Source organism: Aythya fuligula, chromosome 2, assembly GCF_009819795.1.
Source record: "Aythya fuligula isolate bAytFul2 chromosome 2, bAytFul2.pri, whole genome shotgun sequence".
Lineage (NCBI taxonomy): Eukaryota > Metazoa > Chordata > Aves > Anseriformes > Anatidae > Aythya > Aythya fuligula.
Window position 1 is genome coordinate 45,955,950 of NC_045560.1, and position 23,284 is coordinate 45,979,233.

The following is a 23,284-nucleotide window of genomic DNA, read 5'->3' on the forward strand; positions in this document are numbered from 1 at the left end:
AAGCAAGGCAGAGATGTAGTGGTTGACATCCACAAATAGTAAAAAGCATCACGCTGATAAGATAAAGCAAAGCAGTTGCTATGACTGTAGTTGCTGCAGTTCAATTTAGCCATCTCTAAGCTTCTGCTCCCAGGGCCTTGGATTTCACCTTTTAAAAGAACCAAACTCCTCATGGGCATTGGCACCTCCAGTCCTGCACGTAAAGGCACGCCGTGCTCCTGCTCTCTCACCTGAGGACTCCCGCAGCTCAGGCCCCTTGTCCTGTCCCTTCAGCAGCAGAGGGGCCGTTCTCCCCCTGGTTGCGCTGAGCCTTGGGTCCTGGTGGCTGCTCCTTCCTGGTACCCACAACTGCTGGCGGTGCAGAGGTGTTCTATAATACAGGGGGTGTTCAGCAGCTACAAAATAAAAGTAGAACACAGCCCCCACCAGCCCTCACCTTCACAATAAAAATAGCTAAATAGACTTGGAGGATGTTACACACGTTTCCCTGGGCACCTCTACTGGGGCCCTGGCCAGGGGAACTTGTGCTCTGCTGTTCAAACAGGCTGCAGCAATTCCAGCCGCTTAAATAAAGCTCTTCTGATTTAAAAAGCACGGCTAAGCACCTTTACCCAGCCCAGCATGGTGCAACTGGCATACAGCACGTTCTCAGCAAACACACCCAGACCCCACAGCTACTAAGAGGTCAAATAACTTGTCAAACATTCTGCTTGTCTGACCAAGAACGTTTCCAGCGGCTGGAAACTAACAGCTCTCTTCTACCTCTGGGTTCCTGCTGCAGCCTCAAACAGAGCTCAGCCAGACTTCAGCTCCTGCAAAGAAGAGTTAGTTCTAGGTTTGTTTAACACAATCATCAGCACTCAGAATGGCAGAAACACAGAAAACATTTTATAGAAATAATTTATTATATCCACCATTAGTAGCAAAATCTGTAAGCCCTTTTTTGGTCTGTTCCCCCCCCCCCCCCCCCCCCTTTTTTTTTGCCCCAAAAGAAACCAACAGGTTTTATGGTTTTCCTCTTCTAAGTCCATTGCTGTGTGCAAATGTAACAGCATTCTCATCAATTGCTGTTTTTCCCACAACACACAGATAAAAGATGAACTAAGCCCCTCACAACGTATTTCTTAACTACTATTACACAGTGGTGTCTCTAAACCAAATCCGTAATAGTTACTGTAACATTATGGAGACAAAATATTTTTTGAATAAGCTCTTGCAACAGTTTTGGATGGTACCAGTAACCAAAGCAATCTTTCCTATGAGTATTCCTGTAAGCTTATTTTAATCTCAGGACAAATTAGAAGCTTTTAATTTTCATGGTAAGAATGAAAAAATATAAATACAAAATGTACAAGTTAAAAACACCGAATTTTCTCAGTGTATCCTGGATCTCTTGACTCTGCTCATTTCCCCTGCTGCTTTTCTTTTCTGGGATAATCCAGTCCCAAGTTCTTTGTTGTTCTGAAAATAAAGTTCAGCTTCTGGCAGGCAGTAAGACTCCATCGGGGGAGGTGGCTCCTTCAATAAAGGAAGGGAGAAAAAGAAGTGGCTTAGCTCAAGAAGCTTCTGAGAAGGAAGAAACAGCTCATTTGTTTTCTAAGTTTTAAAGTAATAAAATGAACATTGCGCACCTACATTTTGAATATTTTGCAAACTCCCTGCCCTGCAACAGATCCGACTGCCAGCACTGGAACAAGTCATGTTACAGCACGACTTGTTAAAATTTGCAGCCACGGATCGAAATAACTCAGCGCAGGCATTTGTGGCCATAATTGCTGGCAAAGAGGCTCGTTGCCAACACAGCAGCAGCCACTTTGGAGGCTCCCGGTGACCTGGCTTGCTAGAGGTGAGGGGCCTGACCCGTCCCTCCTGAGAGCGCCCCGGGCACACGCACCTGGATGAGGTAGTCGGCGATGTACTCGGGCTTCAAGCAGTTCACTCCCTGGGCTGCTGCCTCGGCTACGTTCACCCGGGAGTCGTCTGGCTTCAGCTTACTGAAGTCAGCAAAGAGATGAGTCGCTTCTTTGAAGAAAGATGCGGAATGACCAGAAAACACCTGCCAATTAAAACACGAAAGACAAGAACTAGCTTATTTTTCTGTTTCCTCCCCAAGGGAGACAAATGCAGTTCATGGCCTATAAATTCACATTCATCAAGTTAAGCAGCAAACCAATACAAAACTAAATACCATTTACAGTGCTTCCTGTACCATCGTGTACCCTTCAAGAAGGCTGATCCTCTTATGAGAGCTGGGGCCAGAAATTGTTACTAATATCTTAAATACAAAAGAGATAAAAATGTCCTTATTTTTTTTGAAAACAAAATTAAACCAGTAACATACATACCTTTGCTCCTCCTGACTGAAGAAGGCGTCGGAACCCTGCTTCCTTGGTCTGATCAACATTCAGGATCACTTTCCAGCCACTGAAGGCTCCCTAGAGAAGAAACTCAATTTACTACAAAAGTACACACTTAGGGGATCCATCATTTATCTCTTCCAGGAATATCCATCAGATGAAGATTTGCTATCACCTGGTTTCGTCTTTCTTAAATATAAAAAAAAACAACAAAATGATTCCTAATAGCTGTTGAGCCAACCCCACACACTCCAGCAGCTTGCCACCAAGCCCTTTCACCCACATAGCGAGAGGGGCATTAAAAAACACTTGGCAACGAGTATTTTTTTTTTTCCAGAACAGACACTGATGTACAAAACCACATTTTTAAGAAAAACAGCTACTGAAAACAACATTTTTAACCTCTGCTCTGTGCACTGTATTACATACTGTCATAGTAAAAGCACCTCTGGCCACTGGGTCTCCAAATAGGCAAGTGGCACAGAGGGTTTGTTACAAGCACTCACTTTAAAAAGGTTACTATAAATATCTTCAAGTCAAGCGTTACACTCATGCAACTGACACAGGGGCAGCATTTCTACCTTTCATTGAACTCTTCAATTCCTGGTTTGAGAGAGGAGTTTAAAAGGTTTGTGCAGCTCAAGTCCCACTTTCAAAAATCTCACTGAAACACTGTAGAACTTGCACGGTAAAAATCACAGCTGGTGCTTTTGGAAAACATGTGCCTTGTTTGCAGTGCATAGAACACTCATTGCTAGAGCTACGGAAATGCTGCCCAGGGAGCTGTGTTCACATACATGGCACAGCACAGCACTTCTATCACTGCCAGCACCAGCTGAGGTTTCCTTTTAAGAAAAAGTTGGGTCCCCGGTCAGAGCTCCGAAGCAGAAACAATGGCACCTTGACGGCTGATGGACATTTACACCTGTTGGTATGTATGTGTTTAGCTTTGGAAAAGAATGAACAACAGCTCAGGAACAGATAAGGACCTAATTTTAATATATTAGCACAAAAAACTTCTTAAAAAAACAAAATTACTTAACTAGGAAAATACCCAGCTAAGCCATTTTGTTCCTATTACGATGACAGATGAACTTGCTCTGCCAGTGAAGTTCTGGTGACAACCGCTGGCCTGGCCACCCACACCGTACAGCTTACATTCAACAAGTCTCTAAATACCTCAGCAATACCAGTTTCTTGCCTTCCTTTATGAATTTTTTTCCTCCATCTCATGGCTGCGAGCGCTAGTTTCTTCTGGTTTACATTGATTCCAGACAAAACATTAAGTATGGAATTATTTCCCCACTCATAATCTTCTTCCTAGAACAATCATAAGCTTGAATTACAAAGAAGTCCTCCCAACTTTTGTACTGTTTTTCCCCGATGGCAAAGAAAAACAAATAAAAACAACAATGTCCAAAAAAAATCCCAACCCACTGTAGCTTTGTAGATCAGTTTTATCTGGGAATACGGCATTAGTTAAAATTTGATATGGCTCCTAATTGCACAGAAGTTTCTTTTCCACGCATAAAAACTGCCCCCTGTTTTAAATCAACTCATGTTTTCTGTGACATCAATTCACATCATACACTACCAGATTCCTCCTGTGGATATCAACAGGGGAATCCAATACAACTCACTATTCTGGACTCTTACAGTATATTCCAAAACAATTCAAGTTGGTTTTGGTATGTAAAGATATGACCCAGTTTAAGTTAGCCTGGTCAATGTGAAAAGACTGCCAGACAGAAGAACTGAATTGTTAGGGAGGTGTGGAGTTGGCAGAGAGTGTCCAACGGGTTTACATACACAGTTATAGAGTTGGAATCTTCAAAACTTAACATTCATTTACTGAAATAAATCAAGATTTAATTCCTGGTACAATTAGTTTCACAGCTGGTACCAGTGGAAGTTTACCAAAAAGTACTCAAGCTTCAATTTTCAGAATTAATTATAAAGTATAGATCTTTAATTTGTCCTAGATCAGGACAAGTTTTTGTCTGCAACTAGTTTTCAGAGAAAAGCTTGCCAAACATTTCTCAGGTTTTGGATCCTCTAAAAATTCCAAGGCTTGGGCACCCCAAATTGCTATTTGCCTTTCAGAGGTTAGGTCCTTTCCCAGTAAGGTACAAAAAAAAAAAAAAAAAAAAAAAAAAAAAAAAAAAAAAAAACAAACAAACCAAAACACACACATGAAAAGAAGTGCAACATCCTAATTTCTCAATAAGGTTACATGCCTGAACAAAGCAGCCAGCTGCTCGACATGCCTCCAGGTAGGAACGATGAAGCACCCACTTCCCAGCTGCCATTGAGGCCAGGAATTTTTCATTTCGAAGAGGATGGCCCACGATGATGTGTGTGCAACTTGGATCAAAGCACTGCTTCTCAAGTACTATTCCACCTTGGAATTGAGGAATGAATTTGAAAGTTATTTAAGGGTCAGGCTGTACCACAAAGGATCACTCAAAGCGAGAATTGAATGAATTTAAATAAAAATACACTTAACTCAAATTTACACGGATAACCCCAATCTAAGTGACATGGGCAGAAGCTGCCAAGGAAGGAGGAGCAGGCAGAAAGAGTGGCTCTGATAAAAAGAAAGTGCCAATGTAACACAGACAGGAACGAGACACCAGAGGAGGGCAGATCCTAAACACCCCCAACAGTGAAGAATGAGGCTGTTGTGGAGACAGCTAAAAGGAACAGCAATGTTTTTGTCTCCTGCAGTTTTACAGCAAAGCTGATCACTCACATAATAACAATATATTCAAGGAATTGCTCACAAGCACAGAAAACCATAAATTTGAGGCCTCCAATCTGGTGAGTCATCAACAGAAGCCCTTTCTTTTCCCAGAGCCACAGCTGACCAGCTTACAGACACACTATTCTGTGCATTTCACAAGGATCTAGTACCTAATTCCTCAATCAGATGGCAGTAATCAAATCTTTCTTGAGGATTAAGAGAAGACAGCTGAAATTTACGGTGTTTTTCTGGCTCTTCATCAGCCTTCTCATCTTCTGCGACGGCCTGAAAATACAGTAAGACATTTTGAAAATATGACAAAGACTACGCTGACAGCTGACTGTATCTCTGCCAACCATTCTGGGTTATTTTTGTATTTCCTTTTAGCCAGGAAAAGAAGAACCAAACCCATCAATCACTTGACAAAAAGCTGGATCTCATCAAATTGACATTAGTCTTCTGCTTAACGTCCTCTTGGCTCCCCCTTTCTTCAGGGCACAACTGAACAGATCTGTCATAAAAACTAATCCTCCATTCAGGGTCACTGGATGCCAAATTGAATGCAGCCATCATCCACCTATCGCGCTGCTTCCTCCATTCAGGCTTTCTGTAACTTCAAGGGCTTTCATGCATTTCCACCTCAGCTCATTTAACAGGGCACTTCATGCCTCTAAAGTCTGGCTGTCGTGATACATGGCAAGCAAAGGACTCAACTCATTTTCCTAGTGCCTTCCAAGTTCACTATAACACACGGAATTTTTAAACCAGGTCTTTGGCAGGGGAGGCGGATGGACACAAGCCACATACTCATTTTGTACCTCAGCATGAATTCCAGATACTACCAAGGAAACAAAGGCCTAACCTTTTTTTCCATCATCCTAACATGGCTGGAGGAGTTCTGGGTAACACCCACAGCCCACCTCAGTGTTCCACCAGGAGCTATTTTGCTAACACGGCAAAAAGTTTAATTTATCTGGACAAGCGAGCTTTATTTATTCACGCAGCCATTATTTGTTCAAAATCTTGGAGAACAGGGGACATAAACTGAGCTGCAAAGAAGTAATCCACTACAAGATTTTAAATTCAGATATTCACAGTCAAATTCAAAATTTCTTAAAGTATGGTTATATCTCTTAAAGCACCTGTCCTTATAAGCATTTCTTCATAAGACAAACCTTTTCTTTGGGCTGTGGTGCCACGGCAGGGTTAGCCAGGGGAAAAGCAATGCTGGGAGCCTGTGGAGTGGGGATCAGGTTATCTTTAATGGGTGTTTCAGGATCTCTGTGTACAGGATTCTTTACACCTTCCATCAGATCTCCATCCTCAGCCTCAGGAACAGCTGTGAAAGTAAAATATTGTTACATGATTTGTCTTTGGCTGAATATAATTATGGACAAAGTAAAAAAAAAAAAATTATTCTAAATGTCCAAAAACCACCTGCTGGTTTTATGATTAAAAAGACTCCGCTACTGGCATTTCCATTTGCATTCCACTCCATCTACCTGACTTGTTACCTGGAAACCAGATGGGGTTCCAAATAAAAATACAAGAGAGATTTCTTGAAGTTGATCCAGGCTATTTTTTCAGACAAGTTCTGCCTTGGTGTTTGACCACAAATGGCAAATGGATAGGAAAGCACTTCTTTAAGAAAGAGCAACACATAACAGAGCTCAAATATGTAAAATTGTATCTTCATCCAAGAAATACCAACAATGCTCACTTTCTACTGTTTTTAAAGTAGGATCCAAACACCACATTTTAAAAGCCCCAGAGATCCACCCGATGTTGTTACAAAGAGAAAACATTTTATTTGTGATCTTACCTATACCAGCAATCTCTGAATCACCTATGGATTCTCTGAAGACAGACTCATCCATGTTCTTATTGACATTACTCTGAACTTGCTCTGGGTACTGGGAAGGACTGTTAGGCCACTGAAAGTTGCTGACAAGTCTCGCTCTCTCCTCCCTTGCAGTAGGGTCATCCCAGATGATCTGCTCACTCTGGGAAGGCTCAGTGTTTATATCCGTAAGTGCTTGACGGGACTGCCTGAGACAAAAAGCATAGGTACTTCAAATATTTGTTTGTTTTGCAGAACACTACCATCCTAGAAGGTAATGTGTTAGGATCACATCAACTGTAGCATCCAAGTGGCTTTATTAGAAAGCATGGATAGAAAATGAGAAAGCTTCAACATAAAAACAACCCTGGCAGCCTGGCTTTGTGTGTTTAAGTGTCAGCGTGGCTGAAAAAAGTCAGCCAAAACATAAGTAGGCAATTTTTTTTTATTACATGTCATGCTGATAAATTATTCCATAATCAGTGTACTTTGCTCTTTACTGAACCTATTAATTTGCAAATAAATACCAAGCTAAACGGAATAATTTTGCAAGATTTCAATTAATCTCTTACTGTAGCTCAGCTCTGTTAGAGCTCAAATTCTTTTCACTGTGATTTAGAGAGAAAAGAAAAAGAGGAGCAATATTCCTGCAAAGCGCTTCTGTAAGGAACTATTTGTATATGAGCTACGTACTGAAGTACTGCAACACTGTTTTCTTAAAAAAAATATCTCTAAGAACATTAACTAATCTGAAGAAAAAGAAATCAGCATAATTCAATTCAAAACTAAAAAGCAATCATTCTACCATTGCTTGAAAAGTGAGACAGACCCACTTACGGGTAATCTTAGGATTAATAGAATAATCTGAGTCTGTCTAGCAGGTCTTGTTAAAGACTGAATTACAAAACAATCAACTGAAGTACATCAGTAGAGAAAGACAATACATCTGAAAACCCTGCAGACCTGTTCATGTTTCAGTGACTATCTGAGAATGAATACAGAGGACAAAATAAGGTGTTTCAAAATGCAAATCAATACCTTAGAGCTTCCAAAACCCTACTGCGGCCATTTCGCATGGGCCGTGTGCTATCGGGAGTAGTTGGAGAACCGTCAAAACTGCTCCTCGAAAGGGATCCTCTTTGTCCTTGTGGTCTCACTATTGATGTGGCAGACATGATCTCCTGCAGCTGCCTCTGGAAGTTCTCCCTCATTTCTAGTGCTTGGGTCAAAACTTCAAGAGAATAGACAAAGCCCGCAGGATCAGGAGTGTTACATTGCAACAGGTGAGATTCAAGTAAATTTCCCTCCCCCACATCAAGAAGCAGACAATATATTAAGGGGTGGAAAAAGTATCTAGGAAAATTATGCACACCCCAAGTGTGCATAATGTGTATGCACATAATGTGTATTTCTAAGCACAAGTAGGAATTCCCATTTGGATCCCTTCTGAAATTGCCCATGTGACCTAGCTTGTATCAACAATTCTCCTGTAACATATTTCTGTATATTACATGGAAATGTATAGTCTAAAATATTGATTTGTCACGTTAAAATCAAACTTCAGTTTTTTTAAAAACAAAGAAACAGAAGGCAAGTAATTTGTTATGGATGATCACAATTTTCTTGTGGGCCAATAAAAATCTTTAAATTAGAGAGCAAAACATTTTTCTCAAATGCAGCAACGATGAGGGCTGGCTGTATTTGACTGGTATATAAACATGGTACCTAAAACTTCCAGATCTGAACATTCAGCACTGTAAAAAGCTTATATAGGCAGTTTGACATTCTGCAACTATTTTGAAAGCAAGGATTTTTATTTACCTCCTTTGGATTCACTTGTTACAGTTTGTTCTTCTCCTGTATGGACTGTTTCCTTTAGTTGGTCGGTAGTGACATCATCCTCAGCATCATCTTCATCCACTGGAATAATCTAAAACCAATGAAGACAAGTAGAATTCTCAAACTCCCAAGACAAGTAGAATTCTCAAACTCCCAAATTTTTGCTTTTTACCCTTGTTCAACACTTGCACAAATTCTGAAGATTAACAGTCTTGCTTTAGAATACGCTAACCTTTCTGCCACCACAATGACAGCACGACAGTGAACAACAACATCAATAGCAACACCTGCTCTGCAGTCTAAACGTCTGCTAGGTTGAGTTTATGCTTTGGATCTCTTACTCATTTACAAGAGAAAGCAAAGCATAGACTACATTATTTCAAATTTAGAAAGCACACTGAATCCTGAAGTGTCTGGGTTTCCCTCCACCGCCTTAGAAGAGGGTTACAAATGCAGGAAAAACCTGAAAGATCCTCCTGCAGTAGCTGCTATTAATTACTAGCTAAACCTGATCCAGAGCATCACTAAGCATCAAATTTATTTATTTCATTAAACGTAACGATTAAGTGAACTGAATCCCCGTGGTGTCATAGAACATGAATTTATATCACACACTATACCTCATTTTCTTCTGCTGGTTTTCCAGTTGATGGAAGCTTACCCGAGGAGGAAAGCCTGACATCCTGCACTGCACTGATGTCCAGACTCATTTTGGGATTGTAGGTGTGAGGAAAGAGAGATTCAGGAAGCCGTTTATATTCTTGGGCACTCTGTAACAACATCAGTTAACATATGAAAGATGAGAAACCGGTTGAAAAATAAGAGAAGTTCCACATCTAAGCATAGGAAAAGCATAATAAAAGCATCACTGAAAAGGTAGTTTTCACAAGAGAAAAATGTAGCTCTCATTCTGAAGAACGTAGCAGAATTGTCAAATGGAAGAGAATTCCTTTTCTCCTCATGGAGAACAAGGTAAAAGTACACTAGTGAAAACTGTTTAATTTATAAATTCAAAGTGGAACATAAAGCATCAGTTCCTAGTTTTAAGCCTCTGTTTCCCTTTACTTTTAGTAAGGGAACAAAGCAATTTCCATACCTCTAAAAGCCAGTGTTCCGAAACAATATGTATCCCCCGTTCTTTAACGGATCTATACTCCTTGTTGTTGTCATTTTGCCCTCCCTTGTAGATGAAGTGTGTTACTGATTCATCAAAAGACCATCTAGAAAGAAAAATGAAATGCAACTTTAGGATATAATTTGCTACCAGAAAGCATCAGACGCCAATCCCAGAATTTTTCCTGTCCTTCGCTCATGATAAAATACTGTTTTGCTTATTTTGTTATGCCTAAATAAATAATGAGCCTGCTTCTTCACCAAAAAAAAGGCAGCAATGAGTTTCAAGATAGAACACCTTCAGTTTCTTCTGAAAATATTCCTGAAGTAAACAAAAGTCAGTCTGAGAAAGGTATGAAAGAGGGTTTGTTTGTTTTTCTTTTTATTTAAGTAAATGAACTTCCAAATCAGTTTCTAAAAGAACGTATGACATAGTATTAGAGCTTTGCTTTTCATTGATGCACTGAGCTGCAACTGAAATGCTAATTCTTGAAGCTCAAAATAAATAATTTTATACTGATAAAAAAATCAAATGCTATTTCAATTAGAATATAAAATATATGAATATTGATACATCTATAATACATGTTATAATTATATATATTATATATATAATTATATTAATATATTATAACATAAAATAATAATATGTATATTTTATATCAATTTTAATCTCCATTTTCCTCATCCACGTTTTGAATGAAAACTTTTAGAGCAGTCAGTAATAAAATACATAAACAGGGTTTAGCAAGACCAGAATTGTCTTAAATCACAGCAGTTATTTTGTAGTTCGTCCTAGTGACAACCTATTTTAGTTAAGAATGGCAAGCTTTTTGTTCTTAGAAAAGCTTACGATCTGTAAAATAATTAGTTTTTAACCAAAGATCAGATTCAAAATCCAAAATATATATTTTAAACTACTCAAAAGCTGAAACACCTTCAGAGTCTTCTGCAAAAAAGAGAAAGAAAGAATATTTTCCTGTGCTTCCAGAAGATTTCAGGACAAACAGTCTTTCCAAGACAGACTTATCAGGAACACAGAGACAGCAGAAAAAGATAGGCATATTTTGCAACAGAAATCATTTAAGATAGTGAAATCTAAAGTTCAGCTATAGCAAAAGGTCATGTAGATAAGAATATTATAATGCCATGACTCATATTTATTAGAATTCCTAACAGTGCAGAAGCTTAGAAGCTGTTTAGATCAGCTGATACCTGTACTCTGCGCCAAGAGAAGCTGCTACCGCATTCAGTTCACTTTGCCTCTTACTAAGCTTTTTACTAACACAGATAACAACATCAGCTAGAGGCTTGGGCTCTTCTTCCTGGTCAAGGAGGAAAAAAAAAAAAGTAATGTTTAGAAGGTTTCAGTATCAATAACAACAATATTTAAATATTTAGTGTAATATGTGATAACATATACACTAACAAGAAAGATAAACGCATTTTTTCTGTACTTGCTACTCCCAGTCCCCATGGTCAAGAGAGCACTATTATCATTCCAAACACGAGGAAACCAAAGACAAAAGATTTACTCTCAGCCAGCCTCCCCAAACTATATTGTTATCCTCTCATCACAGACTGAGCACTTCCTGTACACTGAAACTAGGGAATTATTAAACCTGATGCCACAACGTATTTCACTGTATTGGAACGAAAAAGAGCAATATAAAGAACTACAAAATAACAAGTGATAGCCTTCCTTTACCGAAAACCATTAGCTTTCTTGCCCCTCTTTTACAATATACTGTGGACTACCACGGCAAGTAGTACACATCCTTTTCTCCTGCTTCTTTTTCTGTTTTCTTTCATTAGGGTAGATTAGAATACAACCCTGAACTTTAGCCCAAAGCAGACTATTTGATCCTACTCATCTGAAGCCTAGGAATTTAAGTGGGATAAAATCCTCCTATCCTAATATTACGAAAATGAGATTGCTACAGATTTATATAGCATGCTGCTTAGCAACTACTTAGTATTTGGGTAGTTGTACAGATTTGAAATTCTTTGCTTTCCAGCATTTCCTACCGCTTCTGGCTGTGCAGCCTTCAACTGAGGGCTGGCAGTAAAAGCTTCTGCATTCCGTGTGCTGTTTGCCAGTGCCAATTTCAAGTTCCTGCCAATGACTTCAGAGAGAGGTGTGCTCAGCTTCCTGCTTTTTTGACCAAGGCCTCCTGGAGTTTCCAAAGCCGCCAGAGCATCCTACCAAAAAAAGAAGTAACCGACTGACTTTCATGAACACATTGCAACCCATATTTTCACTCGAGTGCAAATTTCATAAATCTAGTAGTAAGATCTCATACTCATAAACCAGGACCACGTACTACAGTAGTGGTAAGCAAGTGCAAACACAGTACCATTGCACAAAAACAGTACAAGATATGCAGACCCTAAGAATAGGATTAAGTAAAACAGAAACAAGATTAATGATCTTCTTTTTTATTGCTATCAATGAGAATTGCTTTAATGGAAAAACCAGCAGCCAAACCTAGGCATTCTTAATTCCAAACCAGTGCTTTAATTTACTAACAGTCATATGCAACTTCTTGGGTAAGGAAGATATGTGATTCCCTCCAAACTATTAAAACACCAAGCTCTTTTTTTTTTTTTTATGAAGAATTTTAACCTAAAGTATCTTGCTTTTGAAAGTTATCAAGGTAGCAAACTATTAGATTTCAAAAAGCAGAGAACTAGTTTCATGAAACAGGATTAACTCAAAAGAACATTTGATAATTCTAGTTCCGTAATGTTTTGTTCTGTTGGGGAAGGGGTGCATGCATGCATAGAACCCCAATAATTTCGCAGGAATTCAGTGAATTCACTTTTTACTGAAGGCCTTGAAGACAAAAACAAACTTGAAGACTTCCCAAGAGCACTCAGATCACTCAAAGAGTTATTCCAGCATAGATACTCCCAAGTGTCAGAGGCTTCTTTGTTTTGTTTTAAGGTTAGTAGTTTTTCACGGTTTTCAGAATGAGACAAGGAGCCCAAAGCCCCAGTCCATTTTTCAACTTGCAGTAACGGCTTTATAGCAGTTATAATGATACTTTTTAACATAACAATTTTAAAGTAGCATTTCATCACAGAACAAGTAACTATTTTTCAGTATCTGGAGGAATACATGCTGTGAGGTGTAGAACCCCTAAGATGCAATAGGCACAAAGGAGCTTTCTTAAGGACATTACAATATCTACTACACAATAGATTTCATCCACAGGTCGTTAACTAGAAATGCACGTAAATAAATAAAGCCATTTTTCCTGCTTTATTCAAAAGGGGAAGGCTGCATGTGAACAGCTTAAAGAGACCTAAGATCAAGTTTCTGTTTTCTTTTTAAGTTTATGCACATTTTTTACCCTGCTGGCTCTACTGACTTAAAAACTTGCAAAGAACATTACCTTTACATCAAAGGAAGGCTTGAATAACTTGTCTTTGGAAAGAAACTTTGATGGTGTGTCAAGGTGCAAAGACGGTTCTTTTTGTGGCAGTGCCCCTTGTGCATGAGGGCTTGCGGTCTTCCCAATGTGATGAGAGATCACAGCTTGGAAAGCTTTACTCTGGAACCTGTTGATATCAAGAGGGGTCACAGGTGCTTTTTTTCCAGCTTCAAGCAGATAAGTAGGTCGTTCTGGAGAATCGGGAGATTTAATAGTTGCTGGTGTCTTGTCATTAAGTTGAGTAACGGAACTCTCCTTATCTTTAAATGAAATAAAGGAAACATAAACATGCAATCTGATTTTTCTTTTAAACACAGATCTCATATACATTTATTTAAATAGCAACTTCATTCACCTAACCTTTCTTCCCATACTCCCTTAGCTTGCTAATAACCAACCTTCAGCCTCTGCATTTTCAACCAAGAACTTGCTCTCATCTGCTCTCTTTCCTGTCCTTGCAGACTGCAAAAGCCAAGCTACGGTGACCGCAGGCAAATTCCATTTCTTTGCAGCCTCGTACTTGGAACCACTTGGCTCTTTCACCACGAGATGTGTGCTGGCAAACATCCCCTTTTTTGCATTGGCTTTTCGCACAAAGAATTCCTGCACTCTAAAATTAGATTAATAAAACATTTCTTTAGTCATGACAAGGTTAACTTAGGGAAAGTTTACAGTACTATAAAACACATTCAAGCAAGTGAAGGAGAACCAGCAGAATTACCTAGGGCCATCCACTTAGTATGTACACTCCATGTACTGGGCCTAAGATTTTTCTGCAAGATTAACAGGACAGGCTGGATTCCCTTCTGGAGCTGACAAACATTGTTTCCAAACAAACAACAGTTTTCATGTTACAATTTTTCCCTTATCATGAAGGACCCAGTTTTACAAGACAGAAGAACCGAGAGCTCACCAGCAAACACTTCAGTTCAAACAGACTGCAAATCAGATCAAACGATACTCTGTGATGAGAATATACGTTTTTGCCACTCCCAGACTGAACATGGCTTTGTTAATGCTTCTCAAAGCTCCTGATGGACTGTAAGCAAGTAATTCACCATTCTAGGAAATGGTGCACTGGCACTGGTTATGAGGCTGGACCAGATATTACTGAAGAGGAACAACAGTCTGCTCCTGGACTCTGAAGAGCAATTCAGAAGGCCCAGTATCTGAATAACTGTCCTTTTTGTCAGCAAATATGAGAAATACAAGACTCAGGGGATTCTGACAGAAATTAGTCTCTGTGAAAATAGACTAAACTTCTCTAAAGGAGAGGGAAATAAAGAACTGCATATTAATGCCTCATAGCTTCAGCAACATAAATTAACAGAGTCCGAAAGAGCTTTACACCAAGATTTTTTTTAAGTCCTGTGAAAGAATAAATGAAATGCATGAAGGATTTCATCACATTGGCTGCCTAACAAGAAGGAACAGTAACAGGAGACATACCTTGCTCCTAGCAGTCCTGCCAGATAAGCTAGGGAATCTCTCTCTGCACCAGTGAACTGGCTAAAAGAAAGAACACAGTCCACCAAGGGAGTAACTCCTTCCATTACTGGGACTGGTGTGAAAAGTGGACTGGACTGGGGATCTAAAAGGACCTGCTCTTCCACACATGTTACCTTAGGGAGAAAAAAAAAAAAAAAGATGATAGAGATGAAAATGCAATCAAGCCAAATAGATAGCAAACAGCAATATTGCAGGAACTGTACAACAGCATTTATGGACTCAGTAACAAGCAACCTGCTTCCATTCTTATGCTTGAGACAAATTATTTCACAAGCTATCATTCTCTTCTAGATAATTTTATTTTTGCCAGGTTTGACTGACTTCGACATTTTGAGAACTTCTCAGTTACTATTCCAACTCTGGAGACTCCCCTGAAGTAATTCAACATATGACCTGAGGCTCTGCATAGATTCACTTCAGTTATCTAGTACTAAAACCTACTATCGGCAGCTAGTCTAGATCATGTGCCCCCTCTTGATAAGTGTAATTAATGTTTTCTTGACCTTGAGTTATAAAGATGACTTGCTTTCCACAGCTTTCTGATGTGGCAGAGAGCATGTAGCAAGAAACAGTAAGCACAAAGATATCAAATGAAATCATTTGATATTGAATTCTTTATGCGAAAATCAGTCAACTGCTTTGCCTACAAATTCATTATTTAGAGAAAATACTGGTAGAATCTCATATGAAAAGCCTTTGAGTTGCGACAACACACTCTTATAAATAAACTGTAGAAAAAAAAAAAAATCAAACAAGTGAAAGATATCTTAAATACGCAAAGGCTTTAAAGCCTTTTATTTAGCACATTTCCAATAAAATAAGGCCAATTTCTCAGTACCTTATTTGCATACAAGCCACCAGTAACTCTGTTTTCTGACAAGACTTATATCTAATACATTCTGCTTTATTACTGAACCGAAAAGTGAACTTCCTTACCAGCCACGTATTGGTGACAACATCTCCAACAGTTGACTTCACAGAACATCCCAGTAAAGGCACCACAGCATAGTCCGCAATGGTTCTGCTTTGCGGCGGCACAATTTTCCCAGCATTCTCCTTTATAATATCTGCAATGCAGGACTCATCTTCTTCACCAAAACCCAGAAGAAGAAATCTTTTTCTGGCAAATAAGCCTCCTTCAACCAGTGCAGAAGGCTCTCCCAAAGAACCATTACAGACAGAAGAATTATTCTCTTCTTGAACAGTCACACGAGTAACATCATTGAAGCCACCAGATGGTATTTTCTCAGCTTCAACTGGAAGAGAAAAAAGAAAAAGTTGTTTGACAGGAACCTGAAGGTGACTCAATGGCTTCACGGAGAAGTAGTAGCATTTTGCTGTCTTCCATCAGCTTTAAATTATAAAATGCTCTATATGGTCCTGTTTAAATTTAAATTTTAAAATACAATACAGAAGTTAAAACACTAGATGCGATTCAATTTTTAAGAAGTAAATGCTGCAAAACTCAAATTCAATTCACAAGCTCTCTGGCGTGCTGGGCCTAGAACCTACCTAACGTAGAATCATTATTTAGATATTGAGACAAGAAGTCGTCTTCTGCAGCTTGCTGGCGCTTTGTAACATTCACAGTTTCTTTCTTCAAAAGACTGTTGGTTTTGGGAAAAATTGACTTCACGCCAGGTTGCTCCAAAATCGGATTCTCTAATGGCTGGTAGTTGGGAGGGATATATTGCTCCACTGCACATAGATAACCTTTAGTAAATGACTCCAGCAACCATTTTGCTGTCACTACATGAGGCCTATAAAATAAAGCGTTATACAAATAAGTTACAGCAGGTTTCAAAAACTGTGATTCTTCCTTCCCACTCTGCAAACTACTGGTGTGTATACACATGCATACATACATGCACCTGAAGTCTGCAACTCCAACACTAAGCAAGTGTTGTGCACTTTACAGGCCCTAAGGCTTCTTAATTCTTTCAGTCTGAGCACAGAGAGCTTCATACTTACTCTCCTACAGTGTAAATTTTATCTGCATGCTGCTGGGTTGCCAAATCCTTCTTCCTCCATATATTAATACATCAACACCTCTTTTTCACCAATAAGAATGCTTGCTTTCTATTTATTGATGTGACCCATGGCTATCCAAAACTCAGCATATTCAAAAGCACATGAGGATGTAGTTGTAAATACCAGTTGTGATTCTTCCTAAACAGTTGCCTTAAACAAGACTTTCACACCGATACATATTTTCTTGTTTACAAGGCAGTAGGATAAAGAAAACACGGAAGAAATAGACTATAGGCAATGTAATTATCAGAACCTGTGAAGCGTCTTGTCCAAGAAGAGTTTCAGTTCATTACTGTTTTCCCCCAGAATGACATGGGTAACATCTTCATTAAGCTGATCAAATCGAACACCACCACCGCAGTTAATGAGCCTTCTCATCTTGTCCAACTTCCTGCCACTGAAACCACATAGATAGATCTACAACGAGAACACAGAAACAAATAAGGCTTTTGACAAAGACAAAAAAAGGGAAAAAAATGTGGTAGGATTTTTTTGGTATAATTTGTCACAACTGCTGTACACAAGTACAAGTGGTACAGTTTCTGAGAAGCAGGAAAAAAGAAGTTAAGCAGTAACTGGAGCAGTAATCTTTGTATGCTATTTTAGCAAAGTTTGGATATTTACTAATGGAATGAACCCCCAGCCAAAAGTTAAATAGGGAAGTTGTGTAACAGAATAAAATTTAAATCAAGAAACACTGTACACCAGTTCTAGAATCCAATCACTACAGTATTTAAATACATATGTCTCTCTATGTATATATATATATATATTTTTTTTTTTTAATATAATTAATGTATTTCATATACATGTGACACACAAGCTACAGTATATGGCCACAACATAAACATGGCATTTGTGGCTGATAAAACATTTACTCCAGCAGAACTGTCAGCACCTCAGTGTAACTTGCTTCCACAGAGTAAGACCGAACATTTCAAAACACAAGATTGTTAAACATACTCGACAGCCATCTAATAAATCTTCAGGGGCTTGAAAAGAACTTATGTCCAAGTTTTCCAGCTCATCAGGAGGAGGATCCAGCCTGCTGCTCAAAGCAGAACTACAAGCAGTTTCACTGACACCACTCAAATTGATATTGGAGATGTGGCTGACGTCCGAAAAGTTATGAGCTTTAGTAGAAACAAAAGAAGACGCATTAGTTTTCTCTCCTCTCTTTCCACAATTTAACTGAACAAAATATGAAACTGACACATGATTTTGTTGTGCTAAAAGGAAATGTGAAGTCTAAAAAAAAGAAAAAGGGAAAAATAAAGGAAATGTAAAATAAAATATATATATAAAAATAAAGGAAAAATAAAGGGAAAAAATGAAATATAAAGTAAAAAAGTAACAGGCTAAGTAAAATACAAACAAACAAAAAAACTTGAAAATCAGCATTTGTTTTCCCTCTAAGGCTGTTCTAAGGTTTAATTCACAACTGACACCTGATTTAAATTACAAGTGTTGGAACAGCCCTGTTGATTTTTTTATTTTATTTTTTTTTTTTAGGACATTGTTACACACTGTTGATTCTTAAGTGGACAGGTATACCTAATTCAAACTGACTGTTTAAACAATTATTCACATGTTTAAGTCTACAGATGTTGGAATATACAATGTACATAAAAGTAATCTGTTGCATTTTAAGCATAAACAGAGCAGAAAATAAACTTTCCAAACATTATCATTGCAAAAGCAGGCAGCATCCTACTAATTCAAAACCGTTCTTCTTTCTTAGTACTATAAATGTTTCCTACTTTAATGCATCTTAAAAAGTCTTACTTACTATCAGGTTTGCTGGCGTGACTCGTAGGCGTTGAGGTACTGGGTGTGTTACTTGATTTTGATCTGCCCTCTATTTTATACATTGTCTCATCCTGACAGAAGCCTTTCTCAATACTGTCAGAAAACCACTGCACGGACACACAATGCACATTCCATTTTCTGGCACATTCGTACTTCTGACCTTTCAAATTTAAATAAAAGAAAAAGACACGAGTTATTAACAAACTAATGTTTCAAAGAGTGATCACTGAAAGATGAATTGACATTAAAATTTTAAAACTCAAGTAAGTGATTTCAAGGTGACAAAACCCACCTACAAGTTGTTTTCAGTAACATTGCTATATCAACTGGGAAAAAAAAGGATCTGTAAAGTGCAGACAGTACCTGCACATTTAAATATGAAGAAATCAAACGTAACTGTCCTGTCTCCAAATTCTCATTCTACTAGGCTATGAAATAAGAAGCTTCTCATTCTTCCCACAGCAAACCAACAAACAAGAGGGAAGGATGGATCTTCAGATAGCATCCAGAAGGTACAAAGAATAGTTAAAAATAATGAATCCACAAACTAATTTCAATCAGTGTATAAATTAAGTCCCATCCTACCCTCCCAGAAAACTTAAGTTTTCTTTATTTGTCCCTTCCCGCTAGGATTATTCTTTATTCTTCCCTTCCCTTCCATTCAGTTCTATCAGGGTCTCTGTTTGCTTCTTTTGTTCGCCTTTTGTATGCCTTTAGAGCAAAGCCAGTGTGTCCTGTGTTATTTTTCTCATCAACACTATTCCCCTGCATAGAAGCAGTAAGACTACGACTGAAGCAGACACAGACTGTTTAAACTCTTATGCATATTTACACTACTTCAATTCAAAAAGGGAAAATAATATTTTCTCTAAGTTCTACCTTTTGGCTCTTGAACTATGAGGTGAGTACATTCATTCATCTTGAGCTGTCCCGTGTATTGCCCACCATGTTCAGCCGTGAGGCGCTGGACTTCCTTCCGGTCCAAGCTACTTAAGCCGGTTACACAAATTGTACAGCCAAGAAATATAGGACAAGCGTAGTCTTCCATGTTAACATCAGTATATCTCATCATGCTAAAGGAGTGAAAAGGAGAAGAAAAAAAAAAACAACAAAAAAAAAGCAAGTAAAATTAACTGGTAGAAGAAAGAAGTGTGTGTCACCTTAAGAATTACCAGTCCTCATCACAAAGTAAGTTTTTGTTTGTTTTACCTTTGCTGAGATTTATCCCACAGTGCCTTAACCCAAGAGGGAAGCAGAATAGGTTTTTTCAGAGAAGCAGCTACTAAGTATTTCTTGCTGCCAACTTCTCCAGCTATAAGATGAGTTACTGACATGTTGAGGTCTCTGTACACACGTCCACCCATCATCTGCACATATTTATGAACTTCTTCCTGAGTGTGGAAAAACAGAAATAAAGAAAAAAAAAATTAGTTCTATGTGGTTTCTCCTAACAAAAAAACCCACCTGTTCATAAATCCAAAGTGTATACGCATATGGAATTGATCAAAAATATCAAATATAAATCCAATTTTACTTACATTTACGGTAAGCTGAATATAATACATATCCTTAATAAAGATGTTACAATCACACCGTATCAGGAAAAAAAATTGTACTGATGATTGTTTTTTTAGGTAGTATAAATTAGAAAGAGATGCTGGAATAATTAAAAAAAAAAAAACATTTAAGATAAACTATGGACACCACAGCTGGCTGGATGTTTAATATTTACTACGTAGTTTGAGAAACCAAAAATACAGCATGTTATCTGTAGCATGCTAGCTGGAGACAAACTAGCAAGCTAAATGATCACAGAATCACAGAATTTCTGGGTTGGAAGAGACCTCAAGATCATCGAGTCCAACCTCTGACCTAACGCTAACAGTCCCCACTAAACCATATCCCTAAGCTCTACATCTAAACGTCTTTTAAAGACTTCCAGGGATGGTGACTCCACCACTTCCCTGGGCAGCCTGTTCCAATGTCTAACAACCCTTTCGGTAAAGAAGTTCTTCCTAAGATCTACCCCTTCAACTAATAAAAATCCCCAAACTTATGTTTACTCCCACGTTAGTGATGTCTTACACTTTTATATAGGTTTATATAATACTATGCATGTACATGCATAGATACACCACTACGTACATAAATGAACACTACATACTTACAGGAAGACATCCTCTTTCTCCATAAAATTATACAATTCTTTACATAAACTATACATAGTCTGCAAACTATAGAAAGACTAGACACATATACGCACAGGCACAGTTACACTTAGTATATATACTGTGATTGATGCCTTAGCAATAAGCCACCTGAAGCAAATGTCACAGAAAAGTCAGCTAAATGATCCATCATGTACAACGCATTACCCTAACATCTTTTTCAAGGCTGGTACAGGATATCGTTACATCGGCCATGGTCATGTTGTACACGGGATACTCCGCTCTTGGGACACATCGCTGGGACTGCATACAGTACAGGACCACCTGTGGTCCAACAATTCTACAGCCAAGCTGCAATGAAATAACAAGAACAGAAAACAAGGAAAATGAGCAGAAGGTACACTGGTGCAGGGAAGGTTTCCTTTGTCACTGAATCCTGAGTGACAAAGCAAGGCCTGTCCTCTGTCCTCCTCTAGCATCACCAGGTAGGTGACAGTTCTGCTTTACTTTCTGGTGGGTATTTTCAGTACAGTCCTCTTAGGTTTTCTGGTCTTAATAAAAGCAACAGATGCTACACCTAGCATGTCACAGAATTCCAGACAGTCTTTGTCTGCTGGACAATTCCTTGCAGGTCAAATGAACTCACGTTACTCAAGAATAAAGAAAATGAGAGCCAGCTCATTTTCTGACTCCAGCAGAACCAGAACCAATCCTACTTTTATTTTTCCACTTGCTTCAAGACAATCCTTATTTGCTCATCTTCTTCATCCCTAAATACAGCATGCAGTGAAGTTTTAAAGTTGTTATTGGGTATACTGAATACTACTGTATTTAGTGTGAGAACAACATGAAGTGTATAAGCACGGCCATGAGTGCTCCTAGAAAAGAAAGAATAATGTAAGCAAACTGATGGGTAGCATACCTTTTTGAGATGATTGAAAACATCGCCTCTAAAAGGATCACAAATATAAAGGGATTTGTCATTTTCTTTTATATTGAGTGCTGTTTCTTCTTCAATGATCTGGAGATGTTCTTCCGACTGAAATTCTTTTATAGACTGCAGGAAAACAGCTCATGTAACTACATGCATTTAATCGACAAACCAGAGTTAGTCAATCCTGAGGAAGCTATAAAAGCACATCCCCCCGACACAGCCCACAAAAAAGCTTCCCTGGCAAGAGCATACTGGCAGAACAGAGAGCTAAAACACCAAACAGCTCCTCAACACCCCCCCAGCTTTCCACAACCGTCAGATTTAAAACATTTAGCGTACAAATCGTCACCTCCAGACCCACCCCGGAGCCACCTCACCGGCCCTGAGGGGGAATTGTGGGGGGGGGGGGGGGGGGGGCTGCCCACTTACCTCGAGAGCTTGCCAAAAGCACCCCGAGCTGCCGGCAGACCTGACGAACCTGACGCAAAACGGCTCCTGGCCTCCTGTCATCCTCCACCTGAGCACCGAGACCCGGTGAGACCCCCGGCTGTCCCCTCACCGCCACCCCAACCTCCCCCGGTACTCCCGCGACCCTTCCCCTCCCCTCCCACCTCACCCCGGCCCCTCACGCACCCGCCGCAGGCGGGAAAGCGGCGGCCTCGCACTGCGCAGGCGCGGAGGAGGAGACGGGAGGGAAGGGGAGGGAAGGGGAGGGAAGGGGAGGGAAGGGGAGGGAAGGGGAGGGAAGGGGAGGGAAGGGGGTCGCCCCGCTGCCGTCATGGCGGGGCGGGGCCGTGTGTGGGGAGTAACGGCCGCGATAACGCTGCCTTGGGGCGGGGTGTCCCTCTCTCCTCTCTCCTCTGTTCTATGTCCTCTGTCTTCTGTCCTCTGTTTTGGGGATCTCCAGAGGAGACGCCACAGCCCCTCTGGGCAGCCCATGTCAGTGCTCTTTCGCCCTCACAGTACAGAAGTGTCCCCCTCATACCCAGTCAGAACCTCCCTGTGCTTCAGTTTGTGCCCATCGCCTCTCACAGAATCACAGAATTTCTAGGTTGGAAGAGACCTCAAGATCGTCGAGTCCAACCTCTGACCTAACGCTAGCAGTCCCCACTAAACCATATCCCTAAGCTCTACATCTAAACGTCTTTTCAAGACTTCCAGGGATGGTGACTCCACCACTTCCCTGGGCAGCCTGTTCCAGTGCCTCACAACCCTTTCAGTGAAGAAGTTCTTCCTAACATCTAACCTAAAACTCCCCTGGCTCAACTTAAGCCCATTCCCCCTCGTCCTGTCACCAGGCACGTGGGAGAACAGACCAACCCCCACCTCACTACAGCCTCCTTTAAGGTATCTGTAGAGAGCAATAAGGTCGCCCCTGAGCCTCCTCTTCTCCAGGCTGAACAAGCCCAGCTCCTTCAGCCGCTCCTCGTAGGACTTGTTCTCCAGGCCCCTCACCAGCTTCGTTGCCCTTCTCTGCACCCGCTCAAGCACTTCGATGTCCTTC

The 23,284-nt window shown here is 39.7% G+C and overlaps 1 protein-coding gene across 2 annotated transcripts; it reads right to left on the reverse strand.

Moving 5' to 3' along the window:
* Positions 1–883: 883 nt before the first annotated feature.
* Positions 884–22,429, reverse strand: TOPBP1 (DNA topoisomerase II binding protein 1). Of its 2 annotated transcripts, XM_032182742.1 has the most exons (28): positions 22,414–22,429; positions 22,210–22,297; positions 21,769–21,903; positions 21,054–21,197; positions 19,888–20,069; positions 19,558–19,751; positions 18,659–18,838; positions 17,833–18,002; positions 17,123–17,286; positions 16,351–16,598; positions 15,775–16,094; positions 14,779–14,951; positions 13,728–13,939; positions 13,291–13,589; positions 11,921–12,094; positions 11,108–11,217; positions 9,876–9,999; positions 9,400–9,549; positions 8,762–8,870; positions 7,979–8,171; positions 6,923–7,149; positions 6,276–6,439; positions 5,271–5,385; positions 4,595–4,758; positions 3,537–3,677; positions 2,346–2,435; positions 1,895–2,056; positions 884–1,518 (listed from the first exon to the last, which is right to left on the reverse strand). In XM_032182742.1, exons 2-28 carry the CDS (start codon positions 22,288–22,290, stop codon positions 1,375–1,377), a joined length of 4,569 nt encoding a protein of 1,522 aa, XP_032038633.1. In that variant the 5' UTR covers positions 22,291–22,297; positions 22,414–22,429; the 3' UTR covers positions 884–1,374. The 2 variants fall into 2 exon arrangements, with proteins under 2 accessions (XP_032038633.1, XP_032038634.1); XM_032182743.1 differs by lacking the exon at positions 22,414–22,429 and having other exon boundaries at positions 22,210–22,309.
* Between the last annotated feature and the right edge of the window lie 855 nt (positions 22,430–23,284).